The following is a 19,150-nucleotide window of genomic DNA, read 5'->3' on the forward strand; positions in this document are numbered from 1 at the left end:
ACATTTCCTCTACAATATATTTGATGTATTATGGCATTCTGTAATGGATATTACATTTTAGACGTTTTTGGGGGGGAAAAAATAGTCAACTCACTAATTAGTCTAACGAGACTAATTTTACAGCTAGCATTTTATGTACTATTTAGCATACTCTTTATTAACATTTTTTGCATAATTCAACGAAATTTGATTTATTGGAAATTACTTAACATAAGAAAATTCTGTTTAAAGGTGAAAGTAAGTCATTTTAGTCATTTTTCTAAAAGTTATGAACCTTTCCTCCACATGGCAAATAATGCATTATGTTTAATAGCATTTTGTAATGGGAATTGTAATTTATACTGTTTTGAAATAAACCGGCCAGTTTTATTGTAAAGCTAATTGCATAACTAGTTTTACTTGTTTTATATACTGGAATTTACATAACTCAACAAAAATACTGATTGAAAATGATGCACAATTAAAGGATTGCATTCACAATAGCCTATTCACTTTTTGATTTGTTTTCTTCACAAATCAGATGTTCAGTATCAAACATGATGTTGTCTCTTTTGGCAAAAAAATATAATTATCTCAACTCGACAATAATTTAATTTATAAATATTAGATCACATTATAATAAACAATATTATTTGCTATAGCTTATGCAACATAACATTACATTTTATTTTTTCAGCCTGTGAACTTTAAGTACTCGTCTTATACAGAGAAAGAGAAAGAAACAATGTATGAAACAGTGTATGTTTTTCTAAAACAGCTGCAGTTTATTCTCACGCCCATGTAAAGATTGCTGAACTCAATAAACACAACACAAATGGATATTGTAGTTTTGTTAAAGTCACTTTTGTTATTTTATCGTATGATTCGTCCCAGTCGGTAGTAAACAAATATTGCATTTCGTAAAAAAAGAAAAGAAAAGAAAACCCAATAATTTTTGTATAATATTAGAATACATTTCAATTATTTTTTTAAATAATGTCGTTAGAAGACCTGTGACGATTAAGAACTTCATCTCCCAGCATGCCTTGTGCTGCCCATAGGGTCACACTGTGTTACAGAACCGCTTCCGTGTTGTGTTTGTTACTGGAAAACAGAAACTGCGTGAGGTGACATAATTTTCTATCGCCCGTCACTGATTAGACAGCGATGCTTTTGTAAACCGCTGCGTAAAAGAGATATTAGATTGGACTATGTCGTTGATTCCGGGCTCGAAGCAGAAGGACAAGCGCATTTTATGCGGGATGTGCCCGGACCCGCAGTGCCAGGCGAAGCTCTTCTTTCCCGCACACACCTCCATGAGCATCGAGTGCACTGAATGCGGCCAGAGACACGAGCAGAAGAACCTCGCGAATGTGGAGGAAGTGACTGACCCAGATGTAGTGCTTCATAATTTGCTGAGAAATGCTTTGCTGGGTGTGCCAGGCCCTCCTAAAAAGGGCTCCGAGCTGGTGAAAGTGATGGGACTGTCCAACTATCACTGCAAGCTGCTGTCTCCCATCCTCACCCGCTATGGTATGGACAAACAGACAGGCACTGCCAAACTCTTGAAGGAAATGAACCAGGGAGATATCTTCGACTGCTCGCTTCTTGGGGACCGTGCATTTCTCATCGAGCAAGAGCATGTGTCCACTGTTGGGTATGGACGGGACCGGTCAGGAAGCCTGATCTACCTGCATGACACTTTGGAGGAGATCAAGAAAGCAAACTTAAATAGAGAGTGTCTTATTCCTGTGCACGTGGACGGAGACGGACACTGCCTGGTACACGCCGTGTCCAGGGCATTAGTTGGACGTGAGCTCTTCTGGCATGCCCTTCGAGAAAACCTAAAACTCAATTTCAAGCAGAACTTAGACCGCTACAAAGCCCTTTTCCAGGACTTTATAGATGCCGCAGAATGGGAAGACATTATTAATGAGTGTGACCCGTTGTTTGTCCCTCCAGAAGGTGTTCCGTTGGGCCTTAGGAACATTCACATATTCGGCCTGGCGAATGTACTGCACAGACCCATAATCCTGTTGGACTCCCTGAGCGGCATGCGCAGCTCAGGCGATTACTCCGCCACCTTCTTGCCAGGCCTGGTTCCAGAAGAGCAGTGCCGAGGAAAAGATGGCACTCTGAACAAGCCCATCTGCATTGCCTGGAGTAGCTCTGGCAGAAATCACTATCTACCCCTAGTGGGCATCAAGGGCTTGCCTTTGCCCCGTTTACCTGCTGCACTGCTCCCGAAAGCTTGGGGTGTTCCTCAAGAGCTGATTCGCAAATACGTGAGCTTGGACTCCAATGGAAGCTGTGTGATCGGGGGCGACCGGAGCCTGCAGGATAAATACCTGCTGCGGCTCGTAGGCGCAATGGAAGACGTCTTCATGGACAAGCACGGCATCCACCCCGCTCTAGTCGCTGACGTCCACCAGTACATATATCGACGCACTGGAGTGATCGGCGTGCAGCCTGAGGAGGTGACGGAAGCGGCTAAGAAATCCGTTCAGGAGGGTCGTCTCCACCGCTGCCTTGTCTGCAATGCCCTTTCAGAGCTCCACGTGCCAGCAGAGTGGCTCATACCGGGAGGGAAACTCTACAACTTGGCCAAGTCGACTCACGGGACGCTGCGAGCGGACAAGAACTACAGCTTTCCTTTAAATAGTTTGGTTTGTTCCTATAACCCAGAAAAAGATGTGCTGGTGCCCGACTACAAACTCAGCACACTCACGGCCTGCACCTGGTGTCACGGAACTTCAGTGCGGCGTGTTTGTGGCGACGGCTCTGTGGTCTATTTGGATGGAGACCGTACCAACACTCGCTCACAGGGTGGGAAGTGTGGCTGCGGGTTCAAACACTTCTGGGACGGCAAGGAGTACGAAAATCTTCCCGAAGCTTTCCCCATCACTCTGGAGTGGGGCGGCCGCGTGGTGCGAGAGACCGTTTATTGGTTCCAGTACGAAACGGATCCAACTCTCAACAGCAACGTTTACGATGTGACGATGCGACTCGTCACAAAGCACTTCCCCGGTGAGTTCGGCAGTGAGATTCTGGTCCAAAAAGTGGTGAACACCATCTTGCATCACACCGCCAAGAGGAGCCAAGACGAATACAATCCAGTGGCCATCGAAGGTGCTCATGTGCAGGACGTTAGAGACGGGAGTGAATCTGCCACTCACCCTCCTACTAAAATCATCCTGACGGGACAGAAGGGCAAAACCCTGCATAAAGAGGAGCTGGTGATGAGCAGAACCGAGAGGGTCTTGCAGCACAGCATCAGCGAGCAGGCGGCCCTGTCCCAGCGCCGCAGCACGGACCGCTTGCGCCAACAGGATCCTCGTCTGTCATTTCCTTCCTCTTCATCATCCTCTGCACCTCCCACACCCACCAAAGTGCCGCCCACCAGCGGAGAGAAGAAAATTCGTGTAACGACCAGCGATGGGCGGCAGACCATGCTTACACTGCAACCGCACACCACCTACGGTGAGCTCCAGAATTCCATCGTCCAGGTCTTCAACTTGTCGCCCGGACAGCTGTGCATCCGACATGGCTTCCCACCCAGAGAGCTGCCCCCGCCACGTCCCGAGGACCAGAACCAGCCCGTGGCGCTTCAGCATGGCGACCGCATCTCTGTGGAAGCGTTGAAAGAGAGCTCGCCCGATACTCCCATGACCCAGACGCACTCTCACACGCCTGAAACGCACGTTGACTCTGACCCACGACTCAGCCGCACCAGTAGCAGAGAACTTCAGGACAACATTGACCTTGAGATGTCATCACTGTGTCTCCTGGCAGCACTTATGGGTAAGACACACCCTCCTGTTATAGATCTGCTTTATGAGAAGACTGTGTCATACTAGAATCAACATCTATTTAAGTGTGTTTGTGACTCTGGATTGTATGATACAAGCCTATTTATGTAATTTACAAATCAGGATGATTCTTCTGTAATTTCAGATCATGTTTAATTATTGATTACTAAATGTCTGTGAGGCCTGTCTATTTAATGTTTTCTCTTCTCCTCTCTCTTGTTCTGTTTCTCTCAGGTGAAGATGTCTGGTCATATGCCAAGAAACTGCCTCATCTGTTCCAGCAAGGAGGAGTCTTCTACAATATTGTGAAGAAAGACATGGGTAATCTGTCTTTTTATCACTTTCTCACACAATTTGAATTGAGTTTTCAAAATTCTAAATTGTGCTTGGCATGACAAAGACTATATGTCTTGCCAAAAGCGTTTGCAGTAACACTGTATTGTGAGAGTAGGATCTGAGAACCGGTTCTTATTCAGAACTGGTTTTATTTTCTTAAAAATACAGAATAATTTTCAGTGGTTGTGGTGTGGAAGTGGTCCTCTGTTAATCCAGACTTTTGTTTGTTCTGCCACTGGCTGATAGAGGCAATGCAGTGGAGTTAAAAATAATCAAATTTAGATTAACTGTACATGCCCGGAAGTCTGAGAAAAGTAGTGAAAAGCTGCTATTTTGCATTTTTAAATTTTTAAATTTAATTTAATTTTTCTTTACAAATTATACTATCAGCATAACAATTTAAGTGAGAAGTTGAAGTGAAAAGTTAACAAATTTTAGAATATCTTAGTATTTGGTTTGTCCCTCTTTCTGGTTTACTGTAGCTCAAGCAGTAGAGTATGGCGCTAGCAATTGCAAGGTTGCAGGTTTGATTCCCAGGGAGAGCAAGAACTGATAAAAAAAAATTGTTATTGTGTACCTTGATTGCAGTTTAAGTCGCTTTGGATAAAAGTAAATGTTAAATGACAGCAGGACTCAAGCTGCATAAACTCCACAGGTTTGTTTAAAACCTGATGATGATCATATTTTCCAGCATGAAATGATCTTGTGCTTCACTAGATTCAAGAACATCTAACCTTTCGCATCGGAGTTCAACTTGTCATTGTCACAAATTTATTTAATTTGATGTGACCTAGAATTAGTTCAGAATCTGAAGTATTTCTTATTCAATTTTATTTTCCTTTAAACCCTAAAACTTTGTTTTTTTTAGTTTGTTTGTTTGTTTTTACAAATATATGATATGCCTTCCGAGTCAAAAAGATCTTTTATTACTGTTTCTGTTTTTTGTCTTTTTGTTTTATTTTTTGGCGTTTGCTATTCCACAAAAATGCATTAATTGCAATACATATTGTCATATTTTTTTTAGGAATATTGGAAACATTTGTGAGAACATTAGAGAAACTAATAAACTGTATTTCTGTGTTAAGGTCTGTTGGACAGAAAGCACTGCACACTGCCCCATTTGTTGGGTAAAACGTTTGTGTTCAATGCTGCGGAGGAGCGTTTGGAGCTGTGTGTGGACACAGCCGGCCATTTTCCAGTGGGCCCTGATGTGGAGGAGCTCGTCCAGGAGGCACTTTCCCAGCTCCGCTCAGATGCAGCCTCCCGTAGCCGTGAGGGAAGCCCCGCACATGGCTTGCGATTGGGCGCTGGTGGTGCTGTGCGCAGGAAAGAGCAGACCGTCACGGCCTTCCAGGGCAAAGGTCACTCGTTGGGTTCCGCCCCTCCTGAACACCCACCAATCAGGCGGCAACACAGCAGCGGCGTGGATCTCAGCAACAGCGCTCGAGGTGAAGAGATAACGTTGTCAGGGGAGGAGTTGGTGCGCGTGGCCCCGGGCATGCTCACTTTACGAGAGGGCCGCGGTTTAGGGCTGGAGCCCGCCGTGATCGAGGCCCAACGGCAGCGCTTGCAGGAGATGGTCTCAAACATACAAGCGTCCATGGACAAACACTTGCGCCAGCATGCTACAGCAAGGCATGATGTGAAGGAAGAAGAGGCTCCTGACAAACAGGAGGATATGGAAAGTCACGGTGCGGAGCCTCCCAGCACCTTTGAACCCATGGACCAATCTTGATACTTCATTACCCATATAGCAGAGTGAGCTTCCTGGCATAACACACACACACACGCACACACACTGTGATTCAACTAACAAATAATGGTGCAGCCAATTTACATATGCATCGTTTGAGTGTGAAACGCATTCCTTAAATATTCTCAGTCTTAAGATGTGAAATTTGGAGTGATTATTACAGGACTTGAGTGTCTGCTTTCATTCACCTAAAATATATACATGGTGCACACTAATTTAAAGAGATAGTTCAACTAAAATCGAACATACTGTTATTCATTTACTCACCGTCATGTCATTCCAAACCATTGCCTTACTTTTTTCTGTGGAACACAGAAGATCTTTGGAGAAGATATTTTGAATGTTTCTGTCCATATAATGAAAGTCAGTGGGGTCCAAAATAACATTGGACCCAAAAGTCGTCTTTTGTGTTTTGCAGAAGAAAAAAGTCATACATAATGGTATGAGGGTGAGTAAATGTTGACAGAATTTTCATTTTTGGTTGAACTATCCCTTCAAGATCACTCTTGAGCTTTGCTAGTATTCACATAGTACTTAAATAATCAAAGTGCACTTTGACCCTCATTGCTGGGGTCACGGCTTTCTAACCAACTTAAAAATTCACAATCCAATTTGAAACACTGACTGTCTCACTGAGTCTAAACTTCAGCCCTGCATCTGTGTGCACTTAATAGGTAACAGGGTCTCCTTGATTATATGTTTGTGTCCTCAACACACTTCTGGCCTATGGAACAAACAGGTATCAATTCAGTGATATGGTCATCTTTTTTTGCTTCTCTACCCCGTGTTACCCACAATTCATTGCTGTCTATCCAAAGAACACTACGTGGTAAAAGCCTGGAAAAGAGTTCCAGTAGCATTTCACGTTTACTTAATCGTCCCACTATACACTTAGAGCTCAGCAGACCAGCATGGAGTATCTGTACATCTGAGAGCCAGTTTCTGTTCTGTAATCTCCGATTGGCCTTTGAACTTGTCAGTGTTGCCTTTGTTGCGGCCCAGAGTCATTCAGACTCATCATTTGGTTTTACTGTAACATTTTGCATGTCCCGTCTTCTTTAAACACTGTTCAGTACAAGACAATTCATAGAAGTTTACTTAGTAGCGGAATGTAATGTAGACTCTGGTAAATTCTGAACAGAAAGTAGCAGAGTGGGTGATATTTTCAGGATATTCTGAGTTCAGCGCTGTAGTAATATTGTTACCTGTGTGTTAGGCCATACTAATATGCTGAAGTAGAGGGCAATGTGCGTCAAGGACGGTTTAAGAGTTTTCTTTTGAGTTCATAAAAAAAAAAAACATATCCATATTCTGTTCTAGACAGATTTTTCTTGTCACCTTGGCAACTGATTCATATAAACCAAAAAAAAAAGTAAAACATTAATAGAGCTGTTGAGCTTTGTGCTTCGGTCACTGGGTAGAGGATAAAACCGATGGAAAATCCTAGAGCTTTATCTATTGAAACTTTGCTGAGCTGTTGCATTTAACCCGGCATTGCCAAAAAACTGGTGGCCAAACCTATTGTTAACAGTCTTAATGAGTCTTCTACCCTCCCCGGCTCTGATCTGCAGTGTTTGTGCATGACACACTTCTGTATGACAGAGGATCCGATCTGAAAAGGATAAACTGGAGTATTGGAACGAGGCCTGACTTTGGTCCAAGGCCAAGTGAAGCATGATGATGATGGAGGCTTGATGAGTTTTTGATTTTAAAACATTGGTTTTTGATTTTTTATGTTGGCAACATCTATACCAGAGCACTTTTCTGTGTGGGTGTGTTTATTCGCTCTTGAACATAATTGATATTGTTGGTGTAAAGAGCAGCACAAAAGAAATGTTTTACTGCTTCATGTAACACAGACTCAAGCGCAGGTTGTTTCTCTGTGACTGCTGCCCTCTTTGATATATTGTATTCCAGTGTACAATAGTGGTATATATTGTATTATACTTTCATCTGTACAGATATTGAATCTGCCCATCCCCTCCCTTCCTTCTGGATTGTTTCTCCTCTGTCTTTCAATAAAACAGTTGGATGATTCTACGCAGCTGATGAATCTGCTGTTTGCATGCTTGATTACATTTCGCTTAATAACAATAAAGTTATTCCATATGTATGAAATGATGTGGTCGCTGTTTCTGAATCACTTTCTAATGCAGTTTTCTATTATCTCTTAATAGGTCACTATAGAGTAGACCACATCAATGTGAATTAGTGGTATTAGTTTACTATAAGCTTTTATGTTAACATTTAATTTAATGCCAACATGAAATAATTAACAATACTTTCCATCTTGATTGATGTTAAATTCTACATAAACTACTTTCAAAAATCTTACTGAAAGAAGTCTCCTTTGCTCACCAAGGCTGTATTTATTTGATAAAAAATATATAGTAAAAATGGTAATTTTGTGATATTATATTACAATTTTAAATGACTTTTCTATTGTAATACATTTTAAAATGTAATTTATCCGTTATGAAAAAGCTGAATTTTCAGCATCATTGCTCTAGTCTTCAGTGTCACATGATCCTTTAGAAATCATTCTAATATGATTTGGTGCTCAAGAAACATTTCTTATCTCTGTTGCAAACAGTTGTGCCGCTTATTGTAAAAAAAAAAAATCAGGGTTCTTTAATGAACAGAAAATTAATTTAACAGCATTTATTTGACATGTAAATCTTTTGTAACATTATATAATGACTTATAATGACTTTACTGTCATTTTTGATCAATTTAATGAATCCTTGCTGAATAAAAGTAATTACTTTTAAAAATTAAATATTACTGGCCACAGCCTGCTGAGTGTATACTAATTCATTTTTAATATTTTTGGTTGTAAAAATAAATGTAACAATGTATTATGAACAAATGTGTACAATAGTACATGTATTGCTATTAACATTCATAAATTCTGAAGAAATTGTTCATTGTTAGTTCATAATACATAATGCATTCACAAATTAAACCTAATTGTAACGTATTACCAAATTAGAGTTGATATTTTTCTCCTAGTTAAGCTAGATGAAGCGATGATCATTATAGCCTGTGAATTACAAAATTACTTTTAATTTCATGAAATTTTGCAGCAGTCAGAGCTATGTGCCAACGTCCTCGAAATACAAGCTAAAAAGTCCATAAAAATGAATGAGCATCAAGGGTCAACACCATCATTTAACTATTCATACCATAGAAAATGACAAATTTGGAAAAAACAACAACGATAATAATAGTTTAGATACTTTGTGGTTTGTTATGGTCTGAGGTGTGGTTGAAATGACATTGTATCATTTTTATGTAATATGCAGAATTAAAAAAAACATTCAGGGTCAAATAAAACCAAAAAAAAAAATGTGTTGCTCTTAAAATGGAAATCTAAAACGTACATACACTACATAATACTCTCTATAATTCTTACATTGTAAATGGATTTCTGTAATCACGTTTTTTCTGTGTGCTTTTATAGATTGTGTAAAATAATTTTCTCTGGTAATCAACTTATATATTTTTAAGACTGTTTAGTAGATATACTTTTTTGGGTTGATATTAGCTTTGGCAACACTAGCATTTTAATATAAACATTGCATATATATATACACGTACACATTTATAAACTAATAACAATTTCTCATTGTAGACTTTCTGTATTATTAGTCAAAACATACATATCAAATACATTCATAGGTAAAGAAGAGTGGGACATTTCCAATCAAAATCACAATATTTACATATTTACACGGGGCAGTAATGGTAAAGATTCTTGACACCAGTTGCAGGTTCAGTGCCACGAACTGGCTACGAAGTCACCGAGGCCCCAAACCCTAATCAGGACACCGAACTTCTGTTTTATCTCCAAATCTGAAGGAGTTGCATACAGACTGAACTTTGGTGTCATACTTGTCCTATTTTCTGCTGTTCTGTGACCCATTTAGAAGAGAAAGGTGGAGCTCTAGGGTTGCATGCATCAGTCAGGGTGAAATGCAGGATTGATGGAGCCGATCGAACGAACAGCATGTCCGTCACTACGTCGACGAGAGAGCAGCCGCTGAAGCAATCGAGTGGAACCTGGCACTCCTGACAGAGACGCTCGCCGCGGCAGTTTCAGAGAACGCCCTCTAGAAACACAAACAACCAGTGATCACACAACACGCCAAAAACAAATCAGAGTTACACAACATCATAAATACTCACCCAGAGCAGCCAATCCGATCATTAGATGCACTGTAAAAAAAATTCCGTAAAATTTACGGTAAAAACCCGGCAGCTGTGGTTGCCGGAATTTTACCGTAAAAAATACGGTAGCAATGTTTTAGGTTTTAACTTAAATTTACAGTTAAATAACGTTTGTGTAAAGCTCTGCGATGCCTGAGTCACAATGGGCCTCAATGACTCCTGCTTCTATATATATATATATATATACACATTCATTACTGTGCGTATGTCTTATGAATATTAGATGCTTCAAAAAACATTTGTTTTAAGATAGGTAATTATATTTTTAGCTGTAGTGTGCCAGTAGGAAAAGTCAATTTTAGGTTTCCAGTTTGTTTTTAATGTTCCAAGCATCTTGGAGAAGTTAACACAGTTTTGATCTACATTTAGGCCATCTCAGTTGAAATTGATATGTCCTACTGACACACTAAAGCAAATTATATAAATAATCATCTTAAAATGAAGTTTTGTACAAACAAATGGAGTAGAAAGCCTTTCTAGAAGACAAGAAGCTGTTACAGCAGCAATGGGAGCACCAACTCCCTATTAACCCTTATGGAAAATAAGTGTGCTTAATTATATTGAATGTGCACTACTGCACTTGTAGTGTACTTCAAATCTTAGAAGTACATTTAAAAACAATATATTGCAGATAATACAATATTAATGAAATAAAGGCCCCTTTACTATACTTAGAGTATACTTTCATGACTATGCTTCTTATTACACTTAAGCATTTTGTTAATAAAGTGCCCAATTTAATGTCAAATTAAAAGTACATTTTAAATCATTATGTTTTAATAATCTTTTGTTGTGCTTTAAAGTACACTTATTTTGATGTGTTGTCTAACATCCTAAAGCACATGTAAAGTACTTGATTATAATGTAACACGAGTGTATTATTTGATATTATATTTCAAGTTAATATATTTTAAATTGACTAAACTTCAAGTTCATCATTACAAATGTATTTACAAATATATTTAAGATCATAACGTTCAAGTTTCAATAGAAAATACTTTCACATTTATTTTAGTTTACCATAAATGCTTGTCAGTACATTTGGCAGTACACTTTAATCATATTTCAAAGACAACAGAAGTATTTAAGACATTACATATAAACAAGTCCTACTTATAGGAGTCCAAAAAAGCACTCTTAAGATCAAATAACTGCATTTAATATAAATGTAAACTATAATATTTTCATTTAATTGCAAATAACATGCAATTAACTGTCAGAAAACATTACAGTTTGCACCTAAGTATATTATATTGAACTAGGTTTATTCATTCCAGAATGAGAACTCATTTCTTCTCTTAGGCCATGTGGTGTATCATTTGTGCATCGTACGTGTTTGTGTGCATGAGTACCGTAGTGAAGCAGGCTGTGGGCAGGTATCCTTCCTTTCCGTTCTGAAGTCGGGCATAGCACCAGTCAGCATTCTCCTGATACAGCAGCAACACCACCTCACCGGCACGGACACTCAGCTCTTCATCACAGTCTGCGCTGTAGTCTGCTGCCACAACCATCTCGTACACAAAAAAAAACATATTTTATCTTTACCATCAGCTCTGTAGTATAAACTGCTGTATTACATGATCCTGCAGCTCAAATGAGAAAATGTGTTACCATTTCTCCTTGGTGCATGAAAATCACTCTCTTCCGACAAACTGAAAGATTCAATCATTTTGCTGTAATGATATTTGTAAATTAAGCAGAAATGATCAAAGTGAGCAAGAAAAGATGACTAACCTTGAGGCGACAGAACAGTGGTGAACACCTCAAACTCTTCATGGCTCTGTGTGTAGATCTGCTGCATGACGAAGTCAAACAACACACAAACTGCAAGAAGAACTGAGACGCTTTATTCAGAATCACTGCAATTGCTAAATCTTCTCCCCTCTTTAAATACTCTCTTGTACGCACACACATTACAAGATCTTGTTTAGGTGCTTTTCTAGGAAACATCAGCACTCTTAAATCTATTTAAATCTGTTTCAGTAGTTTAAATGCTGCAGGTCATAGCTGTGATCAGCCAATCACACACTTCCAGAAGCCAAAGCTCTGATCAGCCAATCACATGCTTCTAAAAGTCAACTCTCTGCTGCACTCACACCAATAACAAATAACACTACACTTCACATTCTATACCCAGTCCTTTAGCGAAACAGCTCCCTACATAGAAAACCTCATATACGTAAAAAAAAAAAAAGGCACAGCAAAATAATATTTCATATTTCATCAATTTTATTAGCCTGCAGTACAATAAGAAATATTCAGGTTTCATTATCTTTCACACAATAATTTATATACTCCATTAAATCCGGTTTTTAATGCTTCTAGCTCCATTTCAAAGAAAATTACTTGTGTAGCGATGATACATTTTAGTGAAATACTAAGATATAGGGAAAGTATTTTGACATCTTCGTTTATTAATATTTCTATCATTTTAAGATCTTAAAATCCTATAAGCGTTCCTCACTTCAGATAAACATTTCAGGACAGCATGAATGAATGAATCTGAATGCATTAATCAGTTTTAAGTCATCATTGATTTAAGATATAAAAACAACTCAACTGAAAAAAACAATGTTGCTTACTAGAGTCTAAAGTCTAAACCTGATTCTTAGATTAGACTCATTTAAATCCAACCTGCCTAAATCACTCTGATTAACAAATCAGCCTTAATAGTTAGATTGAATGGAGAGTATGCATACTCTGTGTGTGTGTGTGTGCAGGGTGGTTTAAATATATTACAATGATAATTATGTTGAAATATGCTGACATCACAGTAAAAACATGTATGTGTCATTTTAGATATGCAGAATACTGTATCTGATTGTGAGTGTGTTACTGTCTCTGCTTTTCTGGCTCAGAACAGTGACATCACTGAAAGGATTAAAGGTCAGTGAGGTCAGAGTGTTGAGATCAATGTCTCTGCTTACATAATGAAATCAGCACAGCTAATCAGAGGCTGTGCTTCTGAGAACCCCGTCAATATGTTAAAATGTCCCTCAGTCTGCTCAGTAGAGCTTCATGGATGCTGCAAACAGAGCAGTCAGATCCTCTTCAGTGTGAGCTCGAGGAGACAGTTTAGTTACCCGCTCCTGTCAAACACACACAAACAAACTCTATTAATCACTCTGAGATAGCTTTAACACACAATATAATGTGATATTGGTTAGTATAATGTTGTAAGCATTGGAGTGTTGCCATTTAAACTGGGGCTATAAAACGTATAGTACCATATTAATGTATGTACATACTTTGTTATGATGCTAAAACTGTGAAGTCATTAAAATAAGCATTAATGATGTAGCTCCTACATCAAGTTTAATTTTACTTAATACACTTTAATATGGGAGGGACAATAAAAATTGTGAAAAAAATAACTTTTATACTTTATTTTATATAGGCTGACTCTTAACTTTTATAAAGAATATCTCTTTGGATTTGAGACTTTAGTCTTTGCAACTTTACAGATCTTCTTTATGCACCAAGAGCTTGTAACACTCCAAAGAGAAAGGAAAAATTGAAATCGCATCATATGACCCCTTTAAATATAACAAATATCAACAATTAATACGAATGAATAATTATGAAATTACAAATATTAGATATTAATTATAGTTATAATAATTATTATAGCTGTAGTTTCTTTCTTGTAAACAGTCACTTTAGCTGAAGGAGTCCAGCCCTTTAAATTGCCTTATTTCACATTCTCGGGTGATTAAGCTGCTTGGGTGATTTTTGATGGAGCAGAATTTCAGCTTTCAGCAAAAAAAAATGATCTCTGTAGCGTTTTTAGTACAGGGACGTGACGTGATATGTTGACCTGAGGGATGGTGCCCTTCACCAAAGATGGAATGTCCTCTTTAGTGTAGCCAACTGAAGACAAGCCATCCTCCACTTCCAGGTCATACAGAAACGATCTGAGAGTGTCAGCCAACACACGGCCAGCATCATCTTTCTTGATGCTACTCACATCGGTACCTTATAAAACACATACACAAACATTAACCATGGCCAATTAAATCATACAATGTTTCAAATATAGAACTTTCTATAAAATTATCTCCAAAAAATAAAGTCATTCATAACATAAACAGCACAAACTAAATATGCATTTTACACAATAAACATTTAACTTTCCAACACAGCAACATAAATTAATACATTTCTTTAGCAGCTTTTCTGAATGAGACATCTTTATAAGCTACTATAACATTACAGTGTTAATATCTGACACAGTTTTGAGTTTAGCCTTCTATGCGTTTTACCTAGTATTTGTGCTGCCTCCAGGTGGCGCTCAGGACACATGTTTGCAGTGAAGGCAAAAACAGCAGGGGAAGTAAGAACTACAGAGAGTCCATGAGGCTGAAAGAAAACGGCAAGGTAAAACTAGAGCGTGAAAAACACTGGGAATCTGCCACCAGGAAAAAACACAAAGAAACTACTTTGAGATCCAATCATTCAAAAGTTTGTGGTCAATAAGATTTTTTTTTAAATATTATTAAAAATATACATATAAAAATATAATATAAAATATAAAAATATATTTAAAATATATTTTTGTCATTTTTTAATATTTTTGTTTAAGTCTCACCAAGGCTGCATTTATTTGATCAAAAATACAGTAAAAACAGCAATATTGTGAAATATCACTTCAATTTAAAAAAAACAAACAAAATAATTTTTATATATTTTAAAATGTAATTTATTCCTGTGATGTCTTCAGTGTCACATGATCCTTCAGAAATCATTCTAATATGCTGATTTGGTGCTAAAGAAAAAAAAACTTACTGACCCCAAATTTTTGAACGGTAGTATAATACAGTTTATAGTTACCACTATAGGATGTTCTACATTGTAGCCTTTAGCCCTGTGAGTTTTGACATTCCCAGCAATGGGATACGACATTCCATGACTTGAACAAAGAAAAGGAAAAGTCAACAACACATTATCAGATAAATTCCACAAATAAATATCAATAGAACTATTGGAAGGACATCACCGTACATGTGATTTTCCTATTGGATTGAAATGAAAGGCATGTTATCTTAAAAGTGTCATGAAGGTTAATGCCTGCATCACCAACTAGCCATTACTAACTTTCAACAAGAGCTGTGAGATCTCTACGCCTTTCCTTGAACTCTCACAGCAGTAAGTTCAGTCCACCTGTGCTGTCTGATGTACACAAATATGGAGAATTACTACAGCGCAGCACTAGTGATTCCATTAGCAGTCTCTTAAGTGTGTTGCAATTTGACGCTGCCAAACTCATTACCAGAATCAACTCTTTTTTGGGTGTTAATTTAATGTTAGTTCTATTTAATTACCATAAATGGACTCCTGCATTGCCAAAGCCAATTCCAGCAAACACACTGGCCAGGTGCATGCTGGAGCGAGCCTCCACATCTCCAGCATCACGCACCGCCCTACAACACACGCGTCTTCATATCTTAACATTATTACATTTCAATATAATAATTTTTAAATACAGAAAAAATTTAAATATCAAATATTTCAATAAAGTACCCAAATAGTCAATAAACAACAAAACTCATGACCTAAATCATATTATACATCCTAAAAACAGGAACATACCTCTTCAAGTATTTGGCAACAATCTTGAGAGCATGTCTTGCCCAAACATCACTGATTGGATTGCTGCCCTGGTAAGCTGGACGATTGATGGGGTTGGATGGGCAGGGACTCCTTAGGTTATACGGCAAAGCAGTGAATGACTCTAATGCATGACTAAAAAGAGAAGGATTTAAAACAAGCACAATGAATATCATTATCTAAACATAAATATCAAATATACACACGACCATTTAAAAGTTTGGGGTTAGTAAGATTTTTTAAAGACACTAATAATTTTATTCAGCAAGGATGCATCAAATTGATCAAAAGTGACAGTAAAGACATTTACTGTACATTGTTACAAAAGATAATGATCCAATAAATGCTGTTAACTTTCTATTCATCAAAGAATCCTGAAATAAAAATGAGTATCATATTAGAATCAGTATATTAGAATGATTTCTGAAAGATCATGTGACACTGAAGAGTAATGGCTGCTAAAAATTCAGCTGTGCCATCACATGAAAAATTTTAATTTTATTATACATTAGCATTAATAAGTCGTTTTATTTCCTTTCATTCCAAAAATTAGAAACACCAAATGGGCAGATAATAAAGCAGGTTTATACAGAATCCTCAAACCAGTACTTTCTGTCAGTATACTTACATTTTCTCACAGTTAATAATGCTGTTACCTTGTTTAGTGATTGCCTTAGTTAGAACATAGTTAATAAATACTGTGTGCATGTAAACACACACCAGAGCACATCAAAGCCACTGTTAGCTGCCACTCTGGATGGCATGTGAAGAGTATGTAGGGGATCCACCATTCCCAAAGTGGGCTTTAGGGCTCGATTTGCAATACCTGAAAAGACAAACACATTAATGTGCTAAGCTTACACAACAAACTTACACACTACACCCTAACTATTTAACCCTTTAACCATTACGTCATCTTAAACCTAAAACTCAACACTCAACCTTTCTCAACTCTGTATATGGAGAACGATGATGAAATGTTAATGAGTAAAATGATTCTGCAAACCAGTTTTGGCCTTCAGGTTCTCAAAGTCAAAGATCGCCACTCCTGTAGTTTCACTCCCCGTTCCAGCCGTAGTAGGAACTTTCACATACACAGACACACACACAAAAAAGCACGTATAATGTATCAGCATATCTGCAATAGTTTTTAAATGGTTGTTCTATGGTCAATGGTTGTTAAGAGAGAGAGACAGAAAGGGGAAAAAAAGAAAAAGTAATATTAAGTTTGACTTTGTACCAGCAATTAGTGGCTTCAGTGTGGCTGTGATGGGTTTTCCTTTTCCAATTGGTGCATTGACAAAGTCTAGAAATTCTGCCTCTGGATGAGATGCATAGAGATTGGCTGCTTTACAGGTGTCAATCACAGAGCCCCCGCCCACAGCAACATACACATCAAAATGTCCTTGTTTGGCAAAATCAATCGCTGCTTTAAAGCTGAAAAGATAAAGAAAAGTTGCTTTTGCACTGTTGTTTTTAATTTGAAACACTTATATGGACATCAATTAAAACTGCCAACAATCTGCACATTTTCACCTTTTGTCTGTTGGTTCTACTCGCACATCCTCATAGATCTTATATTTGACTCCATGTTTAGTCAATGAGTCCAGCACTACTCCAACCGGCGGCAGCTGAGACAAGGTCCTATCCGTCATCAGACACACATTACGTGCTCCCATGTTCTGCAAATCCTGATTTATATCAGCCAAAACAGCAAACTTCACAACCAACGACCTACAACTCCAAAGCTAAACTGAAATCAACTGAACAGGGACTTTCTGAGCAATATGCAATATGATGAGCAATAATAGAGTCTACTTAATCAGTTCAGTGCCTACAAATGGTGCACATACAAAAACATGAAGTACATGAGGGTGAGTAAATGTAGATACAATTTCATTTTTGGGTGAAATATCCCTTTACCATGCCAATTTCTCTGGTAACTCCTGCTCCATATCTGATATTTGAACAAGCCATCTGAAACAGAACAACAAGAATGAAATGGATAACCACAATAATAATAATATTTATAATTATTATAGTATAAAGATCTTTTGATGTTATGATGTAACTCCTGGATATTCAGATTCATAATTATACTGAGGGACTGACATTGATTAAGAGAAAAGTGTTTCACAATAAATAACTGTAAATCATGTAACAAGGCATAAAATCAAATATTTAACATTGTTTAAAAAAACTATAAATAAGTGGTGAAACTATATTTCACAACGCATAACTATTGAATATTAAATGCATGCATGTTGTGCACTTACTTCAAATGCATAATCTGTTTTCCGTTCACACATATGAACCTCACCTGTAGAAACTACACACACAAAACACACTCACATATGGCAGAGTCCATTTATTCAGAGAAAAACCACTGAAATATTTTACCTCGGTTATAAGTGTGGGAATACGCTTGAGAATGAGCTGGGCATCTGCACCTATAAAACATATTGCATTCAAAAAATATCAGTTGTTATAATGATTATTCTGTGGAAAACAAAAAGGAGATGTTTGGCAGGAGAAATCAGTCACCATTCTGGAAAAACAAATTGCAATGAAATTAAACGAAAACTGAGGCTGTCATTCTGCCTAATATCTTATTTTCTGTTCCACATAAGAAAGAAAGTCCTCCAGGTTTGGAACAACATGAGGTTGAGTACATTATGTCAGAATTTATTTTGGTGAACTGTCCCTTTAAGGGTCTGTTTACAACTCTTATTTATCTTAGGGCATTGACAAGAGTCAACATGCATAACCTATACACATAGATATATGAACGTGCACTCACTAAAACTAACACACTTTAATACCTTAAATACTTTAAACTTAAAACGATTTAAACTTACGCCGCGCTCGCGAGCTGACGCATCAGATGAGCGACTCTCTCACCGCCTGCCATGATTCCTGCTCGCGCCCGCTAGTGCGCGCCTCCAGCCGCGTACAGTTCGCACCGTGTCCGTCTGCCACCTGCTGACAGGTATGCACTCATGACTGAGGTGGAAACATGACTATTTATTTATATTTATATTTATATTTATATACTGTAGCCGGGACTTTTTTCTCACACGTTTATTTTTGAATGCCAGTTTCTGTAGCGGGGCACATTGTCACTAATATGGGTTAAGTTGTCACAATGGGAGTTAATTAAAGGGGTCATATGATGTTACTAAAAAGAACATTATTTTGTGTATTTGGTGTAATGAAATGTGTTTATGCGGTTTAAGGTTCAAAAAACACATTATATTCCACACACTGTACATTATTGTTTCTCCTCTATGCCCCGCCTTTCTGAAACGCGTCGATTTTTACAAAGCTCATCGGTCTGAAAAGCAAGCTGTGCTTTATTATTAATCTTTTGCTATATCTTGCTAAATTTGACATTCATAAGTGTAAATTTTCAAATAAAACTCCCTACTTTTTTATT

At 37.9% G+C, this 19,150-nt stretch overlaps 2 protein-coding genes across 2 annotated transcripts; one reads left to right on the top strand and one right to left on the bottom strand.

The window, feature by feature from the left end:
* Nucleotides 1-1,028: 1,028 nt before the first annotated feature.
* LOC107721719 (deubiquitinating protein VCIP135-like) lies at nt 1,029-6,163 on the top strand. Its single transcript, XM_016529866.1, has 3 exons — nt 1,029-3,780; nt 4,023-4,109; nt 5,210-6,163. The coding sequence occupies exons 1-3, from the start codon at nt 1,191-1,193 to the stop codon at nt 5,857-5,859; spliced, it is 3,327 nt and encodes a 1,108-aa protein (XP_016385352.1). The 5' UTR covers nt 1,029-1,190; the 3' UTR covers nt 5,860-6,163.
* Nucleotides 6,164-12,346: 6,183 nt separating this feature from the next.
* Nucleotides 12,347-18,704, bottom strand: LOC107721743 (alcohol dehydrogenase iron containing 1). The gene is made up of 14 exons (XM_016529901.1): nt 18,573-18,704; nt 18,115-18,164; nt 17,991-18,043; nt 17,638-17,691; nt 17,251-17,405; nt 16,955-17,151; nt 16,721-16,798; nt 16,435-16,540; nt 15,697-15,849; nt 15,429-15,527; nt 14,938-15,016; nt 14,370-14,466; nt 13,925-14,082; nt 12,347-13,196 (listed from the first exon to the last, which is right to left on the bottom strand). The coding sequence occupies exons 1-14, from the start codon at nt 18,623-18,625 to the stop codon at nt 13,113-13,115; spliced, it is 1,416 nt and encodes a 471-aa protein (XP_016385387.1). The 5' UTR covers nt 18,626-18,704; the 3' UTR covers nt 12,347-13,112.
* Nucleotides 18,705-19,150: the final 446 nt, after the last annotated feature.

This window comes from Sinocyclocheilus rhinocerous, unplaced genomic scaffold (assembly GCF_001515625.1).
Source record: "Sinocyclocheilus rhinocerous isolate Xijiao unplaced genomic scaffold, SAMN03320098_v1.1 scaffold1112, whole genome shotgun sequence".
Lineage (NCBI taxonomy): Eukaryota > Metazoa > Chordata > Actinopteri > Cypriniformes > Cyprinidae > Sinocyclocheilus > Sinocyclocheilus rhinocerous.